At 45.0% G+C, this 23,241-nt stretch overlaps 2 protein-coding genes across 2 annotated transcripts in view; one reads left to right on the top strand and one right to left on the bottom strand.

Moving 5' to 3' along the window:
* The window catches only part of T265_04072 (hypothetical protein), a gene marked incomplete at both ends in the record, with an annotated part of 45,644 nt that extends 34,717 nt beyond the window's left edge, over positions 1 to 10,927 (top strand). The window contains 2 exons of the mRNA XM_009168718.1: positions 1,819 to 1,921; positions 10,812 to 10,927. Coding sequence (XP_009166982.1) covers positions 1,819 to 1,921; positions 10,812 to 10,927 — 219 coding nt within the window. The remainder of the gene's footprint in view (positions 1 to 1,818; positions 1,922 to 10,811) is intronic.
* Positions 6,319 to 21,009, bottom strand: T265_13406 (hypothetical protein; the record flags this gene model as incomplete). The annotated part of the gene is made up of 9 exons (XM_009168760.1): positions 6,319 to 6,545; positions 6,879 to 6,930; positions 7,571 to 7,732; positions 9,651 to 9,774; positions 11,138 to 11,282; positions 15,445 to 15,639; positions 15,942 to 16,196; positions 20,693 to 20,794; positions 20,832 to 21,009. Coding segments are annotated over 9 exons (1,356 nt in total), but the record flags the coding sequence as incomplete, so codon positions are not given.
* Between the last annotated feature and the right edge of the window lie 2,232 nt (positions 21,010 to 23,241).

The following is a 23,241-nucleotide window of genomic DNA, read 5'->3' as shown; positions in this document are numbered from 1 at the left end:
CCACGGAACTTCCGGGCACAAAAATCGCACTCTAACAATTTGGGCCATGTGGCTCATCTTGGTCTACTAGAATGCGTACCGGAAGTCCTTGACGAAGCATTTCTTGATCAACCAAGTGAGCACCACTATGTCAGTTCCGTATCTATTTATCACCTTGGTGACTAAGGTGGGGCACCTTATGATGCACGTTATATGATAGTTATCAGCTCAATCCAGCAGCGTCTGGACCTTCCACAAGCCCACGGTTTACGGTCTCCTGAGATAATGTGATCATCTTTAATTTACCTGCATGACACCGTAACTAGCATGGGTTGCTGCATCGTTCTCCAGATGACTAGCCTGCAGGAAAGGGTGCAACTCTCCAGTCTCAAGAGACCGTGCTTTAGACTGGTCACATACAGTCTTGAGATTCAAGAATTAGGCGATGAAGGCCAGGGAGAAACAGTATTGTTGCAATTGAGTTGATCTCAACTGCTTTAACGCCACTTGTAAAAACCGTACTTCAGCAAACCAAGTTTCCCGGGGTGAATTCAATGGACGCCAAGATCGGCTGCACTCCGAGTAGATGACAACCTCGCTTTGTATTTGCCTCACATGCTAGCCCAACCATACCCGGCTGGATCCGGTTCAACTGTCACTATACGGAAAAATTGTGCAGTGGTATAGTCCTAAAAACGTATGACGACGATGACTACCCTAAATATGTGTTTGCGTACGCGTCAAAAGAGGTGATCTATACTGCCCGATTTTTAAGAGTAGAGCCAAGGTCGGGAGGTAGGTCACTGTGCATTTGACAAGATGACATAGGCATTCTGGTGCAGAGTTGAATGGATGATCCTATTCCTCCAAATCAGAAACTTGTTTAACACTTATGTAATGGCTACGGATATATGAGAACAGTTAGGTGGAACAGCTACCAAATGATATTACCGAAACCTGATGGTGATGTTTCACACGCATTTTTTTTACGAAAAGATCTCCCAGCTGATGATGAGATGATCCTTTTTCGAGATGGTTTTATGTACTAAGTTCCCGTCCAACATCAGAATCTATCCTTGGAAGATGCAGTTGAAGAGTTACCAGAAAGCCTTCCGCGACGGGCATGCACCATCGTCAGACATTCAATAAAATGGTTGTAGGATGACTTCCTGCGCACATTTCTGTCACGCTGTTAGCATACTGGACAGTGAACTCAACAAACCACTTACATAAAGATGGCTTCAGAATTGTTTGGCTAGCACTCAGGGAGTTTATGACAAAACATTCGTTAATCCCAAAGAGTCATCTACTGCACCACTTTACTATTCTTAGGTTATTGGACGAAGTCTTCAGGAATGACCGTGGCAACTACCGTCACGTAGGCGTCATGTTCTTGGTTAAGGGAATACTTTGATGTTCATGTTTTGAGACTAGTCTCATTACTGATTAGTCCTGCTTTGGCTGGGCTGTCTGGTGAGGACAATCAGTCACCAAACTTCCAACACCACCCTCGAACTGTAGGCATTTAACTACCTTCTGGTCAATGATAATGTCGGTCGGTTTGTTTATTACTGTTCTGACTATACTACTCATGAAAAGGCCACATTCGGAGACGAAAACGCCAAGTAAGTGTCAGTGCAGTGTGGTGAAGATGTGAGGGTGATTTCATGGATTTTAGTCAGTTCGAACTTTGCCGTTTAGATTCGAGATCTGCCGAAAACTGCTATTCGCTGATACATTCATACGACTACATATCAGCCCAGCTGATCCTACTGGAGTGTGAATTTCAGTTGTCACCTTAATACTTCCACATTTTCAAAATCTATCTCATCCTTAAAGGCTACCACAACTGATTACCTCCTTATGCGCGTCATCATCTCTCTCATTGCTTATACACCGGATGGAGCGAAGTTTGCTAGCCCTAACCAGTCAACTGGGTCAGGTAAGCTACTGTGGCTTCCCTGGGTGATGAGGCCGGGACTCAACATGTCAATGGTTAATGACACTGACAGCCATGACCAAATCGCAGAATCAGTGGCGCTCGTGTATCAAATCTATGGCCTATAATACGCAGCAGTCCAGTTCCAGACCTAATTGAGCATGCCATCACCTCCAATACTTGCCTATATCTCCCACGTTTTTTGTGAGCAAAACTGCAACAGCTGGTACGTACCTAATAGTTGATAAACTCACCTGACTGGATGGATGCTACTGTTGGAATAAAACACTATTCTGAACAATCAAATCACATGTGACGTAATAGGTGTGATACTCAAAAGGAGGTTTCTTGAGAGGAGCTTCCTTAGTAAACAGTGGCCTATCTTGGGAGGTTTTTTAAAAAAATCATTGCTAATGGACGGACACGAGTTTATGAATGTCGGCAGGACGCTCATTGAGAAAAACTCAGAGGCCTGAAACTTGAAAACGGGATGACTGTTTCGACATGTAAAAAGTATATGGACTTTCACCGATAATCGCGATTTGAGCAAAAGTATGATCCTCTTATAATTCTGGGTAGCGTTCACATAGCTTTCTACAAACCACAATCCTGATATAATTTTGAGCATGCATATTAGATTACGGTTGTTCCTAATCATAGTAGCATTTCAGCGCATTACGTCATAGTTTATTCCAAACCCCAGTCTGCGTGAAAACCCTCGTGATGTGGCATTTTGTACGCTGATGATTAGTATCACTATTCCTGTTTGTATAGAATGACCACTGTCCTCATCCACCTCTTGCTAAGTTTTGAGACCAAGGAAAGTACACTTTCTAACTAGTTCAGCTATAGCACCTTTCCGGTACCTAGTTGCCATTCCTGGGCTGGGATAATGTCAGGTTGCTCGAGCCTAGATAAGAGCGATCGAGATGCTGAGGTTGGGTTCGAACCAAGGACCTTCCGGCGCCCTACCCACTGAGCTATCCGGTTGATATCCGATTTCTCCAAGTCTGTTTTTGTTTAGTCGACCTGAGGTGTGCACATTTCATTTAGAATTGATGAAACTGTACTACCCTATACTGGCACCGGATGGGTGGATAAGTAAGTTAGGAAGGCACCAGGACCCGTTAGTTCCTAATGAACAGTAACATCGAATTTTCAACCACTCCGATGCACCGTGCTGTCAACAAGGATAGCGTTCGAAACGAACTAGAGATACTCTGCACCTAGCGTGGGGAGTTAATGTATTGAAATCATGTTAGAAAAAGACGATCTTATCAGGACTGACAACCACGAACGTCTTACCTACTCTCAGTAAACACCCGAACCACATCATATTCGACCACTGTTGTACAAACCATACCAGGGCGTCCGATTCGCCCTTTTGTAACCAATCCACCCGAATCACTTGGTCGTTTCTATAGCGCAATTAACTGTCCCTTCAATAGTTGGGACGATAATGTAGATGGTAAGTGCGTTTATCCGAAGAACTGCGTAGCACATTACAGAGTGCTGCGTCCCTCAATGTAAACGGAACAGTTGGCAGAATGACAGAACAAGGTATGCGATATGTCGTACGAACTTTGCTCTCAGTTGATTCGTTTAATTCCCTTGGCTTTCATTTTTCGGTAAGTCGTCTTTTGGATTCCGAAAGATCATATCAAATGCCTGATCAAGACGCCCCATTATTGCATCCGAAAAGGCCTTTCTGGTGGTGAGCTTGTCAATCGCGTCAATCCAGAAAGGTTTCCCCACACAAACCGCGCGTCAACAGTACTAGCGAGATTCTGATAGTTGGCGGAAGGCCGTTACAGATAACGATGTCTCGGACATTCACAGAGGACGTAAGAACTAGAATCCCCCAGCCTCTGCATTCCCGTGCCATGCCTGTGGTAGCCGAATGGGACCTGAACACACCACGGACTTCCTTACCCATCAATGAAGGAATCTCATGAGCAGTGTGAGAATCATCGCTGTCTAGTTGTGATCAGGGTCATAGTAAGCGTAAACACCAATTTTATGGGTCACATTTGGCAATCTTCGTAGTCAATAGACACTCTGTAGGTTATCCACGTTATAATGTTTTCATTATTTGGAGTTTGTCCAAAGTATTCCACCACAAAGTAATGTAAGCGCACACAATGCTCATCACTGATCGTCCAGCTGTAACACCCTGCCGGTGCCTGGCTGCCATGCAACCCAAAGGAAGCACGAGGGCTGGGATACTGCCAGGTCGCCCAAGCCTAGACAGGGAAAGTTGAGATGCAGACCACGGACCTTGGGCCATCTCGACCCCCGTCTATCACTAATAGCGATGAACCAGTTTTCCAAACGACCACAAACTGAGCGCTTGTGGTCAGTTTTCGGAAACCTTCAATGCACTGTCACATGCAAAACTACCTCCAATTCGTCGTAACAGAAGGGGAAATTTGCAGTCCGACCTCCAGCTTGGCCGTGCCGAAAACCCACTACCCTACCCATGAGCTTGCTTTGCTAATTCGAAAGGTAATTGAGAAAATAAACGGTTCAGCTGCAGCATCTTTTCAGCACCTAGCTGTTATGCCACTCGAAGGAGCTAGGAGAGCTGAGATACTGCCAGGTTGCCCAATCCCATACAGAAGCAGTCGAGATGCAGAGGTCGGGTTCGAACCACGGACCTTCTGGCTAGTAAGTTCGCATCTTGACCAACGAGCAATCTTGAACTCCGAATGATACACGAAAGATGACAGGTGACCATGGAGAGTTCTTTCTCAGTAATACCGGCCGCAGTGGTCGTGATAGGACGAACCTTCTGCCCATTACTATGCAAACTTGCGGTAATCTGAATAGCCACAAGTGGCTTATGGATGCCCTTTGAACCCACGTATGAAGAAATAGAGCGCGGCCCACCCACAGTGGACAAACGACCATACCAACCACCATTTGGACGGTATTCCATCACTCAATGTGTCTAGTGTTTAGCAGTTGGCGGTAGTAGACGAGATACAAAACCTATCTAAAAAACAATTTCGTGGTTTCTCATTTCCGAACCTGAGAAGTTTAGTGGGGAACATTTTGCATTACACTTAAAACAGCGTTCACCACGTCGTTTGGTCTGGCGCGTTACACAACGGCCGACGTGACAATCAATAAATGAACGGCCCTTGATGAGTGATTATCCGTTGAAAGTTAATCAGCAGCGCAAAAGACCGTACGTATTTCCAGGCAGATACATGTGGCTAGCTGCTGACTGTGCCTCAGAATCAGTTACAGTTCGTTTAAAAAGGACAATCAGACAACCCTCCCACGCCGCTCCCACTGTTTAGTGTCCCGATGTTCAATACCAGTCAAACACAATCATCGGAAGCACAACAGCAGTGTTCAAAACTGATGCCTCGCTGCCGCACAACCATAATCCACTCGAAAGCCTTATTATCAAGAAATTTAGAAAGTGGATGGGAAAGGGAGCTAGTACCAGACCACCAACCATTCCGAGATGCTTACAACTCCGGGCATTCATCCAGAAAATCTGGATAAAAACTGACAAGAGGAACGACATCGACTAGCAGTCCTATATTGTAGCGTCTCCAAGCCTGCACCGGGGGATCAGCGAACCCCATCCTTGAAGGCGTCGCACCGACAACACCCACACCTTTCGCAATAGCATTGAAGCCCCTCTGCTAGGTCAGGGGTGGACCCCCCCTCTGTTTGCGTCATTCCGAATTAGGCGCGGAAAGCATCACTTTTCGACATGCGCAGTACGAACAGAAAGACAAGTGGTCGGCCCCAAAAATTGATGGTTACCAGCTCCTTCGTGTATGCCTTGTCGCATCCGAGGACATCTCAAGGTCTAAAGTCAAATGAAACGACTTGGTCTCCGTGTGGCCTATGAAGTTCCTCAGTGGAACCAAAATTGGATTGTGATGTGTGTGGATCTAGCAGCCGACCAATCATAGTAGTAGAGCCTACTCGAGGCACTCCAAGAGCCCTTTATTGCCGTCTCAGGAACTAGTCGCTTAAAAGTAAATTAGGCTGATACTGCTTAATAACATATTAGTTTTCAGACCAACACGATCTATCCCTTAACGGAAGAGTTTAACTAAGCAGTACAACAACAAATGCGTAACAACCTGGGTTGGGACGACTGAGGCAGGATGGAGTCACCTTGGTGTGAACCAAGGATTGTAATTTAAAACTGGCTGGTATTAGTGAACGAGGCAGGTGAACCTCGCTGCTAGATAATGGGTCAAATTGCTGTGTTTCCACTAGCATAATGGCGAATAATGTATATTGCTAAGTAGCACATTAACTTGAAAACTGAATCTCCATCGGCGTAGAATGGAGAGAGGCGAGATAGGAACATGGCCATGGAGTTGACATCCCTTCTATACCCCGCGGGAGTAAAGGTAGAAAACCAAACAAATGGGATTTCAAGGAAGAACTGTACTGAGCAGGTAACACGAGATGATAATCAACCGTTCACAACAGGAATCGGCGACGGAAAGTTATTTTAGTTTTGTTGTTTTCTGGAATAACATATCCACGATTCCATTCAGCGAGTGGACAGCAGCGAGGGCATGAGGATAATCTTTACCCTCACATTGGGGCTCACGTAGAACCAGTACACCAGATCCTTGATCTAGGATGCCTAGAGAGAATAAATAAAAGGACAGGCATTAAGCGTTCTGCCCGGAAGAGAGCATAACAAACCGTAAGCAAGGGGGTATAGCCAGACGGTTGCAAACAACGTTGAAAACCAGGACAAATCCAAAAGGAATGACAGCATCCGCTGCCAGATTTCCACGACGGTTTGTCTATTAGACCTTGAATCAGGCGAGCATGTTACAGTCCTGTTTTATGGAATGCCTTCAGTGTCTATTATCCATCACAAGGCGAGACTCATAGGGAATCAAATGCATAAATCGCCAAAAGAACAGCATTGTCAGCACAACCAACTAGAGTGAACGATAAGGACACGTACCGTTATGCTCGTTGTCCAGAATCATCTGGGATAATTTTTTCTCCACAACATCCTGAGAAGGGAAAACACACTTTAAGATGATGTGACAAATCCAACAGTTCGAACAAACAGACAAAATAGACAAACGGGGACATTTAAGGAAGCTCTAGAAAAGCTAGCCAAGGGCCGAATAGATGTTCCCAGAGTGCATAGGTAAGTCTGTAAGTTGCATAACTCTATAGTCTGCTGTGGTCGTTGTCAATGCTCAAGGGTACATATAACTGAAACGTCTCATCACCACATCAGCGGATAGGTTGGACTCAGGGACTTTGTCTCCTAGAAGTTAGTCAAAGCAAAGAGTTTTGCGAGCACAGGGGGGGTGCATTTTCCGCAACAAAGAAGCCAAAGATACCCAGTTCTATAGCGACGAATATGACCATAATAATGCTTACGAGACTATGCATATCAGGTACATTGCTTCAAAAGGTTCATTTTGACCACCAAGGGTAGCTTTTGTCAAGAAACAGCTTTAATCGATATGCTTGCCCTGAAATCCCCAGCAGTCAGACAATAATTGAAAGATTCACAGAGCCTAAACCTTTCCATCACACTCCAGAGGTAACCTATTTACAGCAATATTAGTCTCTTGTGCTTATTCTACATATTTATAAAAAACACGTCACATTTTTTCAAAACCAGCAGAATAAACATACCAGCGGTAAGTTGATCAATTTTGCAATGTGGCCAATCTGCACACGTGAGTATGGTTCAATGAGCTTCAGCAGGTTTTGTCCAAAGAGGGTATCGTAGAAGCAGTTCAGATGACGACTGACCACGGGATCCTCTAACAGCTCCACTGGGTATTTGTTTCGGACCTGCATCGAACAAACACGTCAGAATGGGTGGAAATTTACGGCGAATACCAAACAAGATGCGTGTACCAGAGGTCAACCCTCTATGCAAGGAAAGGTTGTTGCATTGAAAATACTGGGACAGCCAAAAACAACAGCAGAGAAAAAAGAAGTGCGCAGTATATAATAATAGTTGGCGCCGAACAGACAGGCCAACCGGAAAAAGTGAGAGGGGTGTTACTTCCAGGCTGCCACAGGAGCAGTTGCGATGTAGAAGTTTGGTCCGAACAACGGACTTTCGAGTCAGTAAGTTTGCACCTCAACCAGTGGGCTATCTTGAACTATGCAGTCTATGTCCAGCCAGTATTCAAAAGAAGATCACTTCATCCCACAAACTTCGGTAGAGAAACAAAAAGCTTCCTCCTTCTCTCAATTCCAAATATAAACCGAAGATAACATGAAGGCATCTGTCTCACTAATACCACAAAAGCAGATATACTAAAGAACGCATTGGAGGATCTGAATACCTCGGTATAGTGTAGTATATCTGCAGTAGTAGAGTACATTGGCGGGATTTCTGATTGGGACGGATGGTAATTATCAGAACTGGGTACAGCAGGTTCACTTATTATCGCACCAAAGAATAGATGGGTCGTTCGCGGAACAGTAGCCACAAATTAGGAAATTGCTGAAAGTTCACGTAAAAATCACGGTTTATCTAGACATAACACACCACTCAAATGGTTGTTGGAAACTCTAACAACATCAGGTGGGCGCAGTCCCCGAGTTTCCGTCAATATTGAACTCAAACTAAGTTCACTATTTTCCCCATACATTCCACGACGAAGATACGTTACTCTGCTCGTGAAACCATCTTTAGGGGGATATTAAAATGGTTCCAGGAGGAGAGGTAACAAAAATGAATCGTATAGTGCTTTTTAGAGAATTTTGGTGGCAACCGGCTGCTTCAGACAGCCGGTTGTCTGAGTGTACGGTGAGATTTTTCGCTTCACATGGTGTGTAGTTGAGATGCTCAAGCGGCGGTTGCCATGCCACCCGAAGGTTGCCCGAGGGCTGGGATACTCCCAGGTTGCCCGAAGCCTAGACAGGGGAGGTCAAGAGGTAGAGGTTGGGTTCGAACCACGGACCTTCCGGTCAGTAAATTTGCGCTCTAACCACTTGAGCCATCTAGCTCAGTGCGGCGGACCTGTATAGTGCGATCCAATTAGCCTAAATGAAGTGAAGTAAAAGATATGATAACAACGAAAACATTGGCAACTGTGGGCATCGAGTCAACGCTCCTTGTTTTGTACATCGCTCCGGCTTCATCATCTTTAATCTGTATTACATTTGTGACCCACTTCAACGAACCGTGTGATGTGTGTGCATTGTACAGTGGCTTACCGGCTAAACCAGGCCACGTCCCATAAAGACCCATAATCTGGCGGGATAGTGCACCAGCATTGCTTTGAGTAAAAGTCGTTGATCCTGTGTACGAGACCCTCACAATTCCTCATCACTTGAGGAGTTCGAGATTGGGAGCAGTTTTTCACATTCGCAGAAGACGGAAATTTTCATCGAGAAAACCTTCCTACTGTTGATACTCAGTTCACAGAGTGGCGAATCCCTTAATCGGACCGATAATCAAGAGTCCTAGACGGAAGTTATCCACAGAGACCCTCAAGCTACGAGCTGACTGTTGGACCGTCGGTGAGATAAGGCTAGCAGAACGATAACGACACAAGGAGACAACGCGAACTGAGAAACGTATGACGTAAACTGTCTACAACTAGAAAGCCGGAAGTGAAGATTCAACTCAACTGAAATGGACAAACTCGTCGGTTTTACACAAAAAAAAACACTTAGTTATGTACTGGAATGATCAGAAAAAAAATGGTTCAATGAAGTGGTTCAGAAAACGTGGAAGAAGATATCGACTCACAGCTAGGAAATCTCCCAATGACCGGTTCTTTGCAGCAAGACCCACTTCACGCATAGCATCCAGATGAGGACTGTTGTACTTTAGAGCTAGTTTCCCAGTCAATATGTTTGGTATCTCTTCAGGGCTAAAATTTAGAGAAAATATAATGTTTTTGAGAATCACCAGTGGTCTTGAACACTCGTTGATCATTAAGTTGGAATCGTATAAATTTTTTTGTGTTTAATGAAATTCAACCAACTAGTAGTTTCAGTGATTGTTTGGCTGATATGAGGCTTGCAGTCCTATGATATTAAAATTTAGCTTGCTGTGATTTCACCACGTTCTATTGGCTCGTGAAAATTAATGTCACGAAATTTCTTAGTATTCTGACTTTCAGTTTCAGTCTTTCGACACACAAACCGTCAACAGACGAAGGTATTTGTTCTAGTGTTATTTGCTTTGAGTGTCATTTCGGTTGTTTCTGTCCAAACAGTTATTGTCTTACCCCGACTACATATAGTCGAAATCAAATTTAGTTCGGTGTGCCCAGTTTTTCCAGCAGCGTTTTGCAGAATATCGAAATCGAAGGAGGCCCCATATCAAGAATACAAAATATCCTGCCACGGACAAGCATACTGTAACCATACTCTCAAAAAAACCACAGCTATCCATAAACCCATGAAGGGTAAATCCACAATGATAGTTTACCAAAAATCTGGTATGAATGGGTAAGCACGAGAAAAATGGGTTACGAAACTAGTGCAGGATTAGTCACCAATAGTATCCGCACTCAGAAACATGTAGTTGCGTCTGGGAATAGAAAGAGGTACTTGCTTGAGCAGCAGATACTTCAGTCGCGCCCTATCACTACCAGCTGCGGTGGCTCGAATATGGGCTACACATGCCGAAACTTTCTACTGCGCCTTCTTCAGAATAACGCGAACTGCGATATGGCAGAAGGATGTCGAAGAGATTAGGAAGAGGTTATGTCTAGTTGCTGCGCTCCGTCTTCCGGGTTCCCAAGATTGGCTGGAGACGTTGAAAGAAATGGCAACTAGTCGATATCAATTTCTTTCCAGATTGCCTGACTGAGCGCTTGGGAGTGTAGGCGCCTCACAATGCCCGCGATAGTCTAGCACCAGGTCCACTCCTCATTCACCGTTTTCTTCTTTTTATTTCAAGGCTTCAAATATAATGAGACAGACGTGGTCGCATGGCGGTGGAGCATGAGTGAAAAGACTGATGTTGCTTTCCCTGATGCCGACGATGGTGATTATGGGAACGGCGTGATCTGGTAGCATGATATGAAGTAAATCTTACGGAACGGCAAATGTGAGTTACAAACCTACCTATCCTGATTCACTACTGCGCTGGAATAAGCGTGAACCAGGCAAACCCTAGTTACCGATCATCAATGACAAAACCGTGTTGGATTCCTCAACCAGCATTTCACACTTGCATATCCACGGACGGTTGCCCCGCCACACACAGATACGAATTCTACTCACCAATTTAACATAATCTTCGATAAAAGCATGTACTTCAGTGCATCAACTGCATGGTTTGAACTTATTGAATCGAAACCTTCGAACGCTTCATAGAAATAAGAACAGGCAGTCTTGAAATCGCGCTCGTCAGCTGCGTGGAGAATCCCTGCAAATAACGAGACAGCGAAAAAAGGACGGTAAAAATAGGCAGGATGAAATCCAAATACAGCTGCATCAAAAAGTGACCTTCTCCTATACCAACCCACTGATGACCTTTCACAACTAGAGTGCAAATGAAGCCAGTTTTCAATATATTTACCTTGTCTCGAAGTTCTTTACATATTCTGAGACAATCTTGGAAGCACGAAACTAATTAATGATACTAATGAGAGAATCAAGTAAAGCTCGTAAGAAATTACCTACGGACAGAGTTCTCAGTTCAAGAACCATGAACTCAACTTCATTTCACTGCAGACTTAATTCAACAATCCAGATGAAATCAAAAGCCCGTCAACACGGAGAGGACAAACGGTAAGTGGCGAGACCCGGTGAGCGAATAGACACTGGAAATAACTCACAAAAAAGCAGTATATTCAGGTAACACACGGCCAAAAACACCGAATGAACCACCTACTGACGAACCCTAAAAAGAAGCGAACAAAATAAACGACATTACGACCGATCGCAGAAAAACCAGAGAGAAACAAGTGTAAAAATAAAAAAAACAGCAAAAAGAAGACAAAAATAAGAGAAAAAACGACGAAAGACTAGAAACAACACATTTCAAACAACCCCAATACCATCCGAATTCCAATCCCATTATCGCCCAAAAGCCAACACGCGCACATAGATAGTCAAAGCCCAAGCGAACATATACAGGTGCTGAAATCAATGCGAACTCGCGCAGAATACACGGGGCAAGATGCAACCACTGAGGTAGAAGAAATTATCAAAGAATTCGGACCACCGTCCATTAATAGCTCGCATCAAGTCTAAAACAACTGTGCGTGGTCATCAAGACCGTCCTACCGACAGGTAGGTGGGCTGGTGCGACACGCCTACTCAGTTTACCGGGATCACAGAACGAGAGTGCCACACAAGCCCAATCGGTATCCGGGATCCGGCTGGTCCAGTGAATCGGAACCGGCGATACCGGGGCGAATGAGATAGTAGGGCGACGGGTGGGATTGACATGTTCGATCAGCGAGCAAACGACATCCCAACCCACGGGTGACAAAACATCGGCAGTAATATCCACCGAATTCCACAAAACCATCAGATCTTGTTCAGTATAGAAACAAAACAAAAAAAAACTCACTAACAGATGCATTGGCCATTCGGACGGCGACGGCCCAGCATACGCATCGGGGCCAACAGTAAGGAACACGCAAAACAACAACCAGACACCGCAGGCAGCTAGTCAATTCGAAGGTCCAACCATGACAAACATTGCACATGATCTCCAACATCAGCCTAACCAACCGACGTAGCTGGGCTAGTGCGACATACTCCGTCAGTTTGCCGGAACCACAGAATTAGCGATAACAAACGTGACGCCAAACAGCAAACAATTCGCAAGAGCACCGATAGTCAAATCCTTCAGTATCATAAGAACAATGCCCATGCAATAGTAGAACAAAAATAGGCTCATTTGCATCCAAAGCCGGAGAGGAAAGTGACCGAAATATGCGTCTAGTAAACGCCGTCAAAGAAGACGGTGCCCAATTGCCGACACCAGTCCACACCGTTCGTTCATCATAATCAAGATCCCAGTGTAGACAGACAAAATGTACTCGATCAATACAAGCACGTGCTATCCTACAAGGGCCCAAATACAACCATTTGAGGTAGCAGAACTTATCAAGGAATTCGGATCACCGTCCATTAATAGCTCGCATCAAGTCTAAAACAACTGTGCGTGGTCATCAAGACCGTCCTACCGACAGGTAGGTGGGCTGGTGCGACACGCCTACTCAGTTTACCGGGATCACAGAACGAGAGTGCCACACAAGCCCAATCGGTATCCGGGATCCGGCTGGTCCAGTGAATCGGAACCGGCGATACCGGGGCGAATGAGATAGTAGGGCGACGGGTGGGATTGACATGTTCGATCAGCGAGCAAACGACATCCAACCCACGGGGTGACAAAACATCGGCAGTAATATCCACCGAATTCCACAAAACCATCAGATCTTGTTCAGTATAGAAACAAAACAAAAACACACTCACTAACAGATGCATTGGCCATTCGGACGGCGACGGCCCAGCATACGCATCGGGGCCAACAGTAAGGAACACGCTAAACAACAACCAGACACCGCAGGCAGCTAGTCAATTCGAAGGTCCAACCATGACAAACATTGCACATGATCTCCAACATCAGCCTAACCAACCGACGTAGCTGGGCTAGTGCGACATACTCCGTCAGTTTGCCGGAACCACAGAATTAGCGATAACAAACGTGACGCCAAACAGCAAACAATTCGCAAGAGCACCGATAGTCAAATCCTTCAGTATCATAAGAACAATGCCCATGCAATAGTAGAACAAAAATAGGCTCATTTGCATCCAAAGCCGGAGAGGAAAGTGACCGAAATATGCGTCTAGTAAACGCCGTCAAAGAAGACGGTGCCCAATTGCCGACACCAGTCCACACCGTTCGTTCATCATAATCAAGATCCCAGTGTAGACAGACAAAATGTACTCGATCAATACAAGCACGTGCTATCCTACAAGGGCCCAAATACAACCATTTGAGGTAGCAGAACTTATCAAGGAATTCGGATCACCGTCCATTAATAGCTCGCATCAAGTCTAAAACAACTGTGCGTGGTCATCAAGACCGTCCTACCGACAGGTAGGTGGGCTGGTGCGACACGCCTACTCAGTTTACCGGGATCACAGAACGAGAGTGCCACACAAGCCCAATCGGTATCCGGGATCCGGCTGGTCCAGTGAATCGGAACCGGCGATACCGGGGGGAATGAGATAGTAGGGGCGACAGGTGGGATTGACATGTTCGATCAGCGAGCAAACGACATCCAACCCACGGGGTGACAAAACATCGGCAGTAATATCCACCGAATTCCACAAAACCATCAGATCTTGTTCAGTATAGAAACAAAACAAAAACACACTCACTAACAGATGCATTGGCCATTCGGACGGCGACGGCCCAGCATACGCATCGGGGCCAACAGTAAGGAACACGCAAAACAACAACCAGACACCGCAGGCAGCTAGTCAATTCGAAGGTCCAACCATGACAAACATTGCACATGATCTCCAACATCAGCCTAACCAACCGACGTAGCTGGGCTAGTGCGACATACTCAGTCAGTTTGCCGGAACCACAGAATTAGCGATAACAAACGTGACGCCAAACAGCAAACAATTCGCAAGAGCACCGATAGTCAAATCCTTCAGTATCATAAGAACAATGCCCATGCAATAGTAGAACAAAAATAGGCTCATTCGCATCCAAAGCCGGAGAGGAAAGTGACCGAAATATGCGTCTAGTAAACGCCGTCAAAGAAGACGGTGCCCAATTGCCGACACCAGTCCACACCGTTCGTTCATCATAATCAAGATCCTAGTGTAGACAGACAAAATGTACTCGACCAATACAAGCACGTGCTATCCTACAAGGGGCCAAATGCAACCATTTGAGGTAGCAGAACTTATCAAGGAATTCGGATCACCGTCCATTAATAGCTCGCATCAAGTCTAAAACAACTGTGCGTGGTCATCAAGACCGTCCTACCGACAGGTAGGTGGGCTGGTGCGACACGCCTACTCAGTTTACCGGGATCACAGAACGAGAGTGCCACACAAGCCCAATCGCTATCCGGGATCCGGCTGGTCCAGTGAATCGGAACCGGCGATACCCGACAGCACGAAACAAACTAGAGACAGACAGAAACACCGAACGCGCACATACCAGGGAAATACATACACTATCAAAAAAAAGCAGCCGCAGTAGCACTGACACACCATCTTGATCGCAAATTCTCTGAGATTTGACGGGGTGGAATACTTGTGTGTTATCTGAGGTGAATTTTGGGGATGTTGTGGTTGACTACTTGGTTGTTTGTGTGGTGTAGGAATATGTGAAATTCATTTGCGGGATTACGGGATGGTTTTGGAAAAGCGGCTGCTTCTAAGGGCCAAGGGTTTGTTGGTGGGGATTATGGATTATACGTTTTTGATGTGGGGTATGATGAGTATCCAGGTGTTTATAGTTGAAAGATCACAAGGTACTACATAAATTATATAAACTATGTTTATATATACAAACTATATATAAACTGTATAAACTAGGCACTAACCGGACAGTAGGTCCAATGATGCTTGAAGCCTTGGCGGACAGTAGATTCCATTGGCAGTGGTGCGTGCGGAGGTAAGAGCCGCCCGGGACCGCTGTAAATTTCCTAGACGATAGTAGACTTGGCTCTCCATTAACTGAACCTCGACCAGCAAAACTTTGTCGTCCAGTTTTTTAAGTTCTCTTAGTAAAGTGCTGCCTGGAAAGATGCCGTGGGTTAAAATGAATAGTGACCATGGTTTGAAAATGGAGTTCTTGAATCATGTTTCATAGGGTACTAGAGAATGGCTGCTACACACAGCATCATTTATATGTCAGAAGCTAGAGTGCCTACTCAAACTATATGGAAAAGTCTGTCCCTCACAAATGGTAAAGTGAATGGCCTAATCACATCGACTACGAAAAAGCGGGTGTACAGATATAAGACATAAAGTCAACTCGGGTAACTAATGAGGAAAATGAAGATGGATAAGCACAAGCACGGCAAAGCAGTAAACATACCTAGTTTGAGCGCTTCTTCATAGTGTCCATTCTCATAATAGAGTCCTATTAAACGAGTTTCCAGAGCCTGACGCAAAAATACCCGCCGTTCTTCATTCGCCCATTGAATGCATTCACGACAGAGGTCTATTTCACGTCCCGTGCCCGCTTCGAGGTTGAGAAATAGGTCCACCAAAGTACGCACCAACCGACCGGCTTTTGCTTTGCTGATTTGTTTCAAGAAAGGTCGGGTCAGAACAATCAGATCAGCCAGCCCTGCATGAAGAGGGAAAATAATGTGTGAAGGCACATATATTAGGCTCACGGGAACCAAACACAGAATAACGTATACAAAGGTGCTTAGGTTAGCAAATGGGGTATATCGAGTGTAAAATCATTCGACCCATTTTCTACGCTTCAGGACTTCCCGTACCAACTTCTGTGGCCTCCAGGTAGATCGGTTCTCCATTTCGAGCACTTTGACTTCGCACTGTCATGCTTGAGACGGTTGTACATGATTTTTTTGGATTATATTTAGACGGAGTCATGCGGATCTCTATTACGTCTTCCCCGACCGACGAAATCTGATCAGTGTAACATGGGTTCTAACAGCTTCCACGAAAGATGGATTTTCTAATTCCACTTCCTCAAGATCTTAGATATTAGTCATCATTTCTAGCCCTTTGGATCAAGAACTTGTAAAATTGCATTTTACTTGTATCCTAAGCCAACTTGTGTTCATGACTTGTCACTTTTTCTCTCCCATCAAATTCTTCAAAAATTGGGTTTCGCCACCCATTCCTGGATGTTGGAAGGTGTCCTGATGTGGACACCTCGTAGACTTTGATATGTGCGTTGATGCCCGATGAGCCTTTGAAGGATGATCGATTTTCAGTCACAGAATTTCACTGCACAAACTTACGGATAAAGCAAGGTTTCCTTAGAAGCGGTGTGCGATTTCGGCTGGCTTATTCGGAGCAAACGTCCAACTACCCAGAATTTATCTACGTGGTTGACATGTGTACGTTAAAAGTGGACAAACCACTAGGTCTTAGGCAACCATATGTATTGCTGTCTTAAGGGGGGGGGGCAAACGGAAAAGCACCACTACATAAAATATATCATATTGTGCTAAATAAGCCGAATTTTTGCAAGATGGGACTATGATACGATAAGTGCAGGCAGAATAGTGAACACGCAAAGTAATCCTGACCAGAGATACCCCTCTAAAGTGAGAGTCCATTCCTACCGTAAGTACCTGGCAGTATGTTCAAATGTGTTGGGCTTCAGCCCAAGGCATTGTCGACCGAAATAAAATCTTTAGAAAAAAGTTTCGCGGTTTCACACGCAGTTTATTCATCAACAAAGGGTTCAACTACATCCTACCGCATTGGTGAATTCCTACATTTAAAAAGTAATTCCTACAGGAGGACACGGGGAAGCAAGGTGGTTAACAATTGACCTATCAGAGGCGTACGAAAGAAATTACGAAACGTTTGGGTATTGTCGGTGCACCACCTGATCTCCACTGCGCCTGGTCGGAGACGTTGCTAGACGTGGCTGCTACTCGATGTCACTGGCGTTCCAGTTGTCAGTTTCTATCCAGATTGCCTGAATGAGTGTAGGGAGATGTAGGCACCTCGGAATGAATGTGGTACGATAACACTAAGTCCCGTCCCCATCTACTTTTATTCTTTTCTTTACAATGAGGCTTTCAAATAAATTACGGTTGTATGGAGCGAAGTATTAGTGTTAAACACTGATGTCATGCACAGTTGGTGGTGATGATGACAAGGAAAGTAGACTGTCGACTGTCCACCGGGAGCTTAGTCAAGGGCGTAAGAATAAACCTGAAAAATTTAAAAAAAGCGAAAGTTTGACCTAGGAAAAGTTTTGCTTTCATTTGCGCCCTTCAATTTCCTGAGCTTCCTGGTTCCAGGATGCCTCCTTATCTAAACACAGATTTCGACTGAAGTGACGTGTGACGAACCATCCAACCGAATTATGCTGCGGTTCGGATAGCGTACGTCTTGTATCAAGAAGTGACAGAGACCGTTAGTGGCCAGAAACAACACATGCCGAATTTCCGGTCGTACGTATAGCGATCCCTGACCACTTACGGACGTCTTCTCAAGAATCCACTTTCAAAACGTCAAAGAAGTTGATGCGCCTTTTTAATTCTTGCCTAAAGTGGCTTTGTGAAGGCTAATCAGGAGAGCTGCTTCTTAAGTTTACCATGGAAATTCAATGAAAACCTACACCGGAGGACAGCATGGTCTAAATCGACGTGTTTTTCAGAGTGAGTGACGGTCAAGTGTAGATTGTTGCCACCGGTAGCACACGACTATGAAGTTGGTCTGGCTCATGGTTGTTGTATGGTACGGAGGCTGAGTAGCATAACGGGATTTGAACCCAGTAATGGTGAGGAAAAATTGGTGGTCAGTGTACATTTCTGGCACATATCCACCACTGTCATTACACCTTGCACCAAAATTAAAAATGCTACCAAGTTGTGCGACGGATGGGCTAGGGCGTCTTACATGGGCGCAGAGATCTCCAGCAATTAGGACAATATATGGAATCATCGTGGCGGGTGAGCGGTTAGTATTCGATCAATTTTTCGCAGTTCTAAAACTTCAGTCGGTGCATAGGCAGAAACAATATACAAGGGACGGCTGATAATCCGACTAGTACGAGTCTTCAAGGAAGTACACACACCAAGGGTGCACAGACGATTGCTTGCTGGTAGATCGGAGACATTGGAAATCGCTCGTTTCCGCCCATCCGACCTGCCGTATGCAGGGAATATCGCGACCCAGTTAAAGTCACCACACATAGGTTGACGTGGCATGAAGGTATCTCTGTCGATGTAACCCAAAGTTGAACGTTGGCTGGGACACCCCCAAAAGCCGATTGGGGTTGTCGGCCAGGTTTGGCTAAGAAATCTTACATACGACAGTGACGGTAGGTAGAATACCGAGGTACTCGGACTTATAGGGAAATGGGTTGTAAGACTTGTTTGAACCCCCAACATGTAGGGCCAGGAAATTATCAGACAACGCGTTTAAAAGCTTCGTTATTTGGAATAGACTAGGACCCAGTAGCTTCCCAACCTAGGCAGCCATAGGCTGCCGTATATACAAAGGACAGGTCATTCACCTCACTCGTGTAGTAGGAAGCACATGGGGGTTCGTACGTTCGGGAGAACGAGGATTCTTTCTCCGCTATGTCGTCATTGAAATGTCTCGGAGTGAAGTCGTCAGTGCAGAGCGCGAATTTACTGACCGTTAGGTCCGTGGTTTAAACCCGACCTCCGCCTCTCTACTTCCTCTGTCTAGACATGTGCAACCTGGTAATATACCAGCCCTCTTGCTCCCCCTTGGTGGCATGGCAGCTAGACGCCGAAAGGGTGCTACATGTTTGTTTGGAACAGACCGGTCAAATGAGTTGTATGCACCTGGAAAATACACGAGTACTAAAATTGTGGGCGTTTATACATGTAGCGTTGTTCTGGCATCTGGAGATCAAATCGTTGGTAAATGCAACCCCTAAGGAGCCAGAGACCATCATGCTTCTTTGGAGTCAGTGCATCACACTGCACTGACATTGACTGACACATTCAATCTCACCGCGCAAAGCCGACTGTATAACGGAATCCAATACAGTAAAAAACTCAAATCTGGGGCTAAACACAACTCCTGGACCGTAGATACCACTAGCTATTGCGTCAGAATCACCAGAAACCAGGAGAGTAAAGTTCGAGAAATCTGAATTTCCCCGAATGGTTTTGGGAGTACGAGCGAACTAGGGTTTTATAGACATGTGTGGAGTCCAAACACACACGTCAATAGAATAAGGTCTGAGCAATAGCTACCTGTTTCCCGAGTTAACATAGAGTACGGATGTTGGTGGCACAAATTTGGAACAGGTCCCTCGAATTTAGCAAGATTTCTATGGAGCAGCACCGGTTAGGCGATTGAAAGCCAACTGAATTGTAAAGAATCGAGCGAGATGGAGTCAGTGAATGAAGAGATGTAGGGTCAAATGATGTTTCTGCTCACCTAGATATAAGGGGGTTTGGCTAAGGTATCCCACATTGGGCATATGACTCAAAAGTTCAACGCACAGAGTAGTTAGAGGGAGTAATGTTTTATTCTGGGACCTCTCGTCATGCTCCCGGCACGGAAATCTGAACCACGATCATTAGGGTTTCCTTGAAGGACATCCGGGGGGTTGGTCTGGCTGGAGGGCTCAGGAAGTAAAGTCAAACTCAAATTTCTGATGCGTGCGCGCGGCACGCGTCATTGGAACAGAACCGACTATGTTTAATAACGCACCGGCGGTCAGGATCAATATTTGGGCGATCGCAGTGCGCATTCATAGGACTGTATCTTTCAAGCCGGTACTTTTTTGCTGGATGGCAGAATTGATGCATTCATAAACATGGGCACACCAGTCGCCTGGGAGAGACACTACTAACTCAGCACTCCAGTCGCAGATGGGATCACTACTTTACCTAAATTCCACTCCGTAACAAAGGGTTGTGGGGTGGCATCTAGAAAATATGTCGACGGGCTAAATTTGGAGAAAAAACTAATTTCGATGAACCCTCCACCTCCATAAATGGTGTTGGCCGCGCAACACGCTACTGTGAAACCAAAGGCAATAAAATACACGACATGGAGAGATGCTAGTCCCACAGGACAATAGACGAGGACGCAGATGGAACGTTATCAAAAATCTATGCATGTGGTGTTCTCATCCAAACTAACCTTTTGCGTCTGAGCTTTTTGCCATCATATTTCCGAGTTCAAGTATGGCTTGTTCCTTGGCTTTTATTGCGACCTCATCTGGATCAGAGACCTCTGTCCTGACTGGAAATGAGCAATTAGCTTGTTACTATAGACTCACCTATATTCTGGTATATATTCATCCGCTTCACAGGATCTGGCTCCGTGGACGCAGCCTTCAGCACGTCGGGAGCAGACATGGTTGGGAGTGTGCTTATTGACGTCTGCGCCAGTGTGATTGGCTGACAGAAAGGCGGAGCCTCTGGAATCCTGTATGGGCTTTCGCTTCTGATTGACAGGTGACGATGACTAGTCGGTGCGTTTAGTGAAATTTCTGATTAATTTTGCTCCCAGTCAATCACTGTATAAAGTCTATAAAATGACGGTTTGGTTTCCCCTAAACACATCCTGAAAATTCAGTTGGTTCTCGTGGAACCACACCTCCAAGCTTGGATTTGTGTGACTGGTGTTCTTCCTCGTTACTCGTAACACTTTTCGGTGCGTTGTGTGGAACAAACACAAAAGAGTCACAAAATCAGTCAAGGCTTGACCACAGCTTGCCAGTATTTTGAACACGCGCTCGCCCTAATGCAACCAATCAGAATTGGGATGGAGTCACAAGCAGCTAGCTCGCAACATTACTAAGATTGGCGCAACAATCGCATTTTAAAAGCGGCGGAATGTTCTAAATCGATGTTGGTGGAAAAAAACAAACTTAACTGCTAGCGCAAATGGACAAAAAAGGTCAAATGTCTGAGGGACCTTTAACATTCTGTCCATTGTTTACAAGCACTTGTCTGTGGGGATACGATAGTTAAATGAAGCACAATGTTAGTATATTAACACACTGGATCCGGTTTTGATACATCAGTTGTGTATATAGCCGGTCGTTTTTAGTTGATAATCCTTTCGAGTTCCATCTACATTTTCACCTCATATGCCACTGAAACACCCAACCATCCGTGTTCAGTACATACAATAAGACATCGGTTGCTTCAGTGCGGCGCACGATCAAGTTGTAGAAAATAAATGAAGTCCCCGGTTAAAGGGCGTGAACTCGTCTGTTTTCATTTTTATCCATTAAATTCAACTTCGAGAGCTAAATGAAACACCCACGTATGGGGCATTTTGTACTACCAACATTTATCCTGTGCGGCCCAGCTCAGTCCAGGCAAATGACATTGATATCCGTGTGCGTTCTCAGCACCGTATAATTAAGGTGACCGGATTCACTCAGACAGACATTGTGAATGAAAGCCAAAGGCTCTCTATTCAAGAATATAATAAAATGCGCAATCTGTCAGAGGTCTACGGTCGCGTACGATTCACACTATCGTTACAGGATGATCTTCCTTATTGTGTTGGATGGCTTTCCCTACCAGCTGACAATGCATGGCCTCAATGGCTTCGGATTATGTTATATGTGACAGGACTACTGTACCTTTTTGTCGGAATCGCTGTAATGTCCGATATTTTCATGTTTTCTATTGAGAGAATTACGTCAGAGAAACGCCTTATCCGTATTTATGATGATTCCACAGGTACTCTAAAGGAGTGTAGCGTGTTTGTTTGGAATGAAACAGTTGCTAACTTGACGCTGATGGCACTCGGGTCTTCGGCGCCTGAAATCCTCCTGGCATGTATTGAGTCTGTGAAAGCAATCGTTTCGCCACCAAAAGAACCTCCGGATAGTTTGGGACTGTTCACCATACTTGGATCAGCCGCATTCAATCTCTTTGCAATATCTGGAATATGTATCGTGTCAGTCACCTCTCCACAAACAAAGAGAATTGAAAAATTTGGCGTGTTCATTCTCACCAGCTTTTGCTCTCTGTTTGCTTATGCATGGATGCTTTTAATTACTGTCTTTATAAGTCCGAACGAAATTGAGCTGTGGGAAGCCGGTCTAACATTTCTATTTTTCCCCATGATGGTACTGATGGCATTCACGGCAGACAAGAAATTATGGAGCACCATTTGTTCTCATAGAAGTCAGTCGAACACGTCGGAAATGTCTCCGCCTGCCTCCCTAGGTGATTCGAAACCTCATGTAAGTTTTCCGCACTCTTACATCAGTTATTCACTTTAAAGGTTTCCAGCTAGCTTCTGAGTGTTTTTATTGATATACATGATTTTGATTATTACCAACGGATGGGCGAATCGCACATAGGAAAGAGGGACGAGTCATTTGCTGCTACTAGGTCACCCTACCTCTTCAAATGCATACGAATGTTCGTATACTTGAACTGCGGAATACCATGTGCACTGCGAGTTAATCCCTGTATGTCTTCTTAGGTTAGTGATCAAGAGGATTTATTTATAAATGGGCCGTGCGGTTACACTAAAGGCAAGCACGAAACGAAGCAGCATTGTGTGACACACAAAAACAAAACAAACTAAATGGAAAATAGAGTTTATAAGACGATTTCCAGGATTGGAATAACGAATACATGACGCTTTATCACATAGGCTTTAGCTGGAAAACCGCAATTTACCAAGTGGTATTAAAATGCATTGAACATGTTGATGTC

This window comes from Opisthorchis viverrini, assembly GCF_000715545.1.
Source record: "Opisthorchis viverrini unplaced genomic scaffold opera_v5_64, whole genome shotgun sequence".
In the NCBI taxonomy this organism is placed as follows: Eukaryota; Metazoa; Platyhelminthes; class Trematoda; order Opisthorchiida; family Opisthorchiidae; genus Opisthorchis; species Opisthorchis viverrini.
The sequence above is the reverse complement of the archived record's forward strand: the minus strand, read 5'-3'. Positions and strand labels throughout refer to the sequence as shown.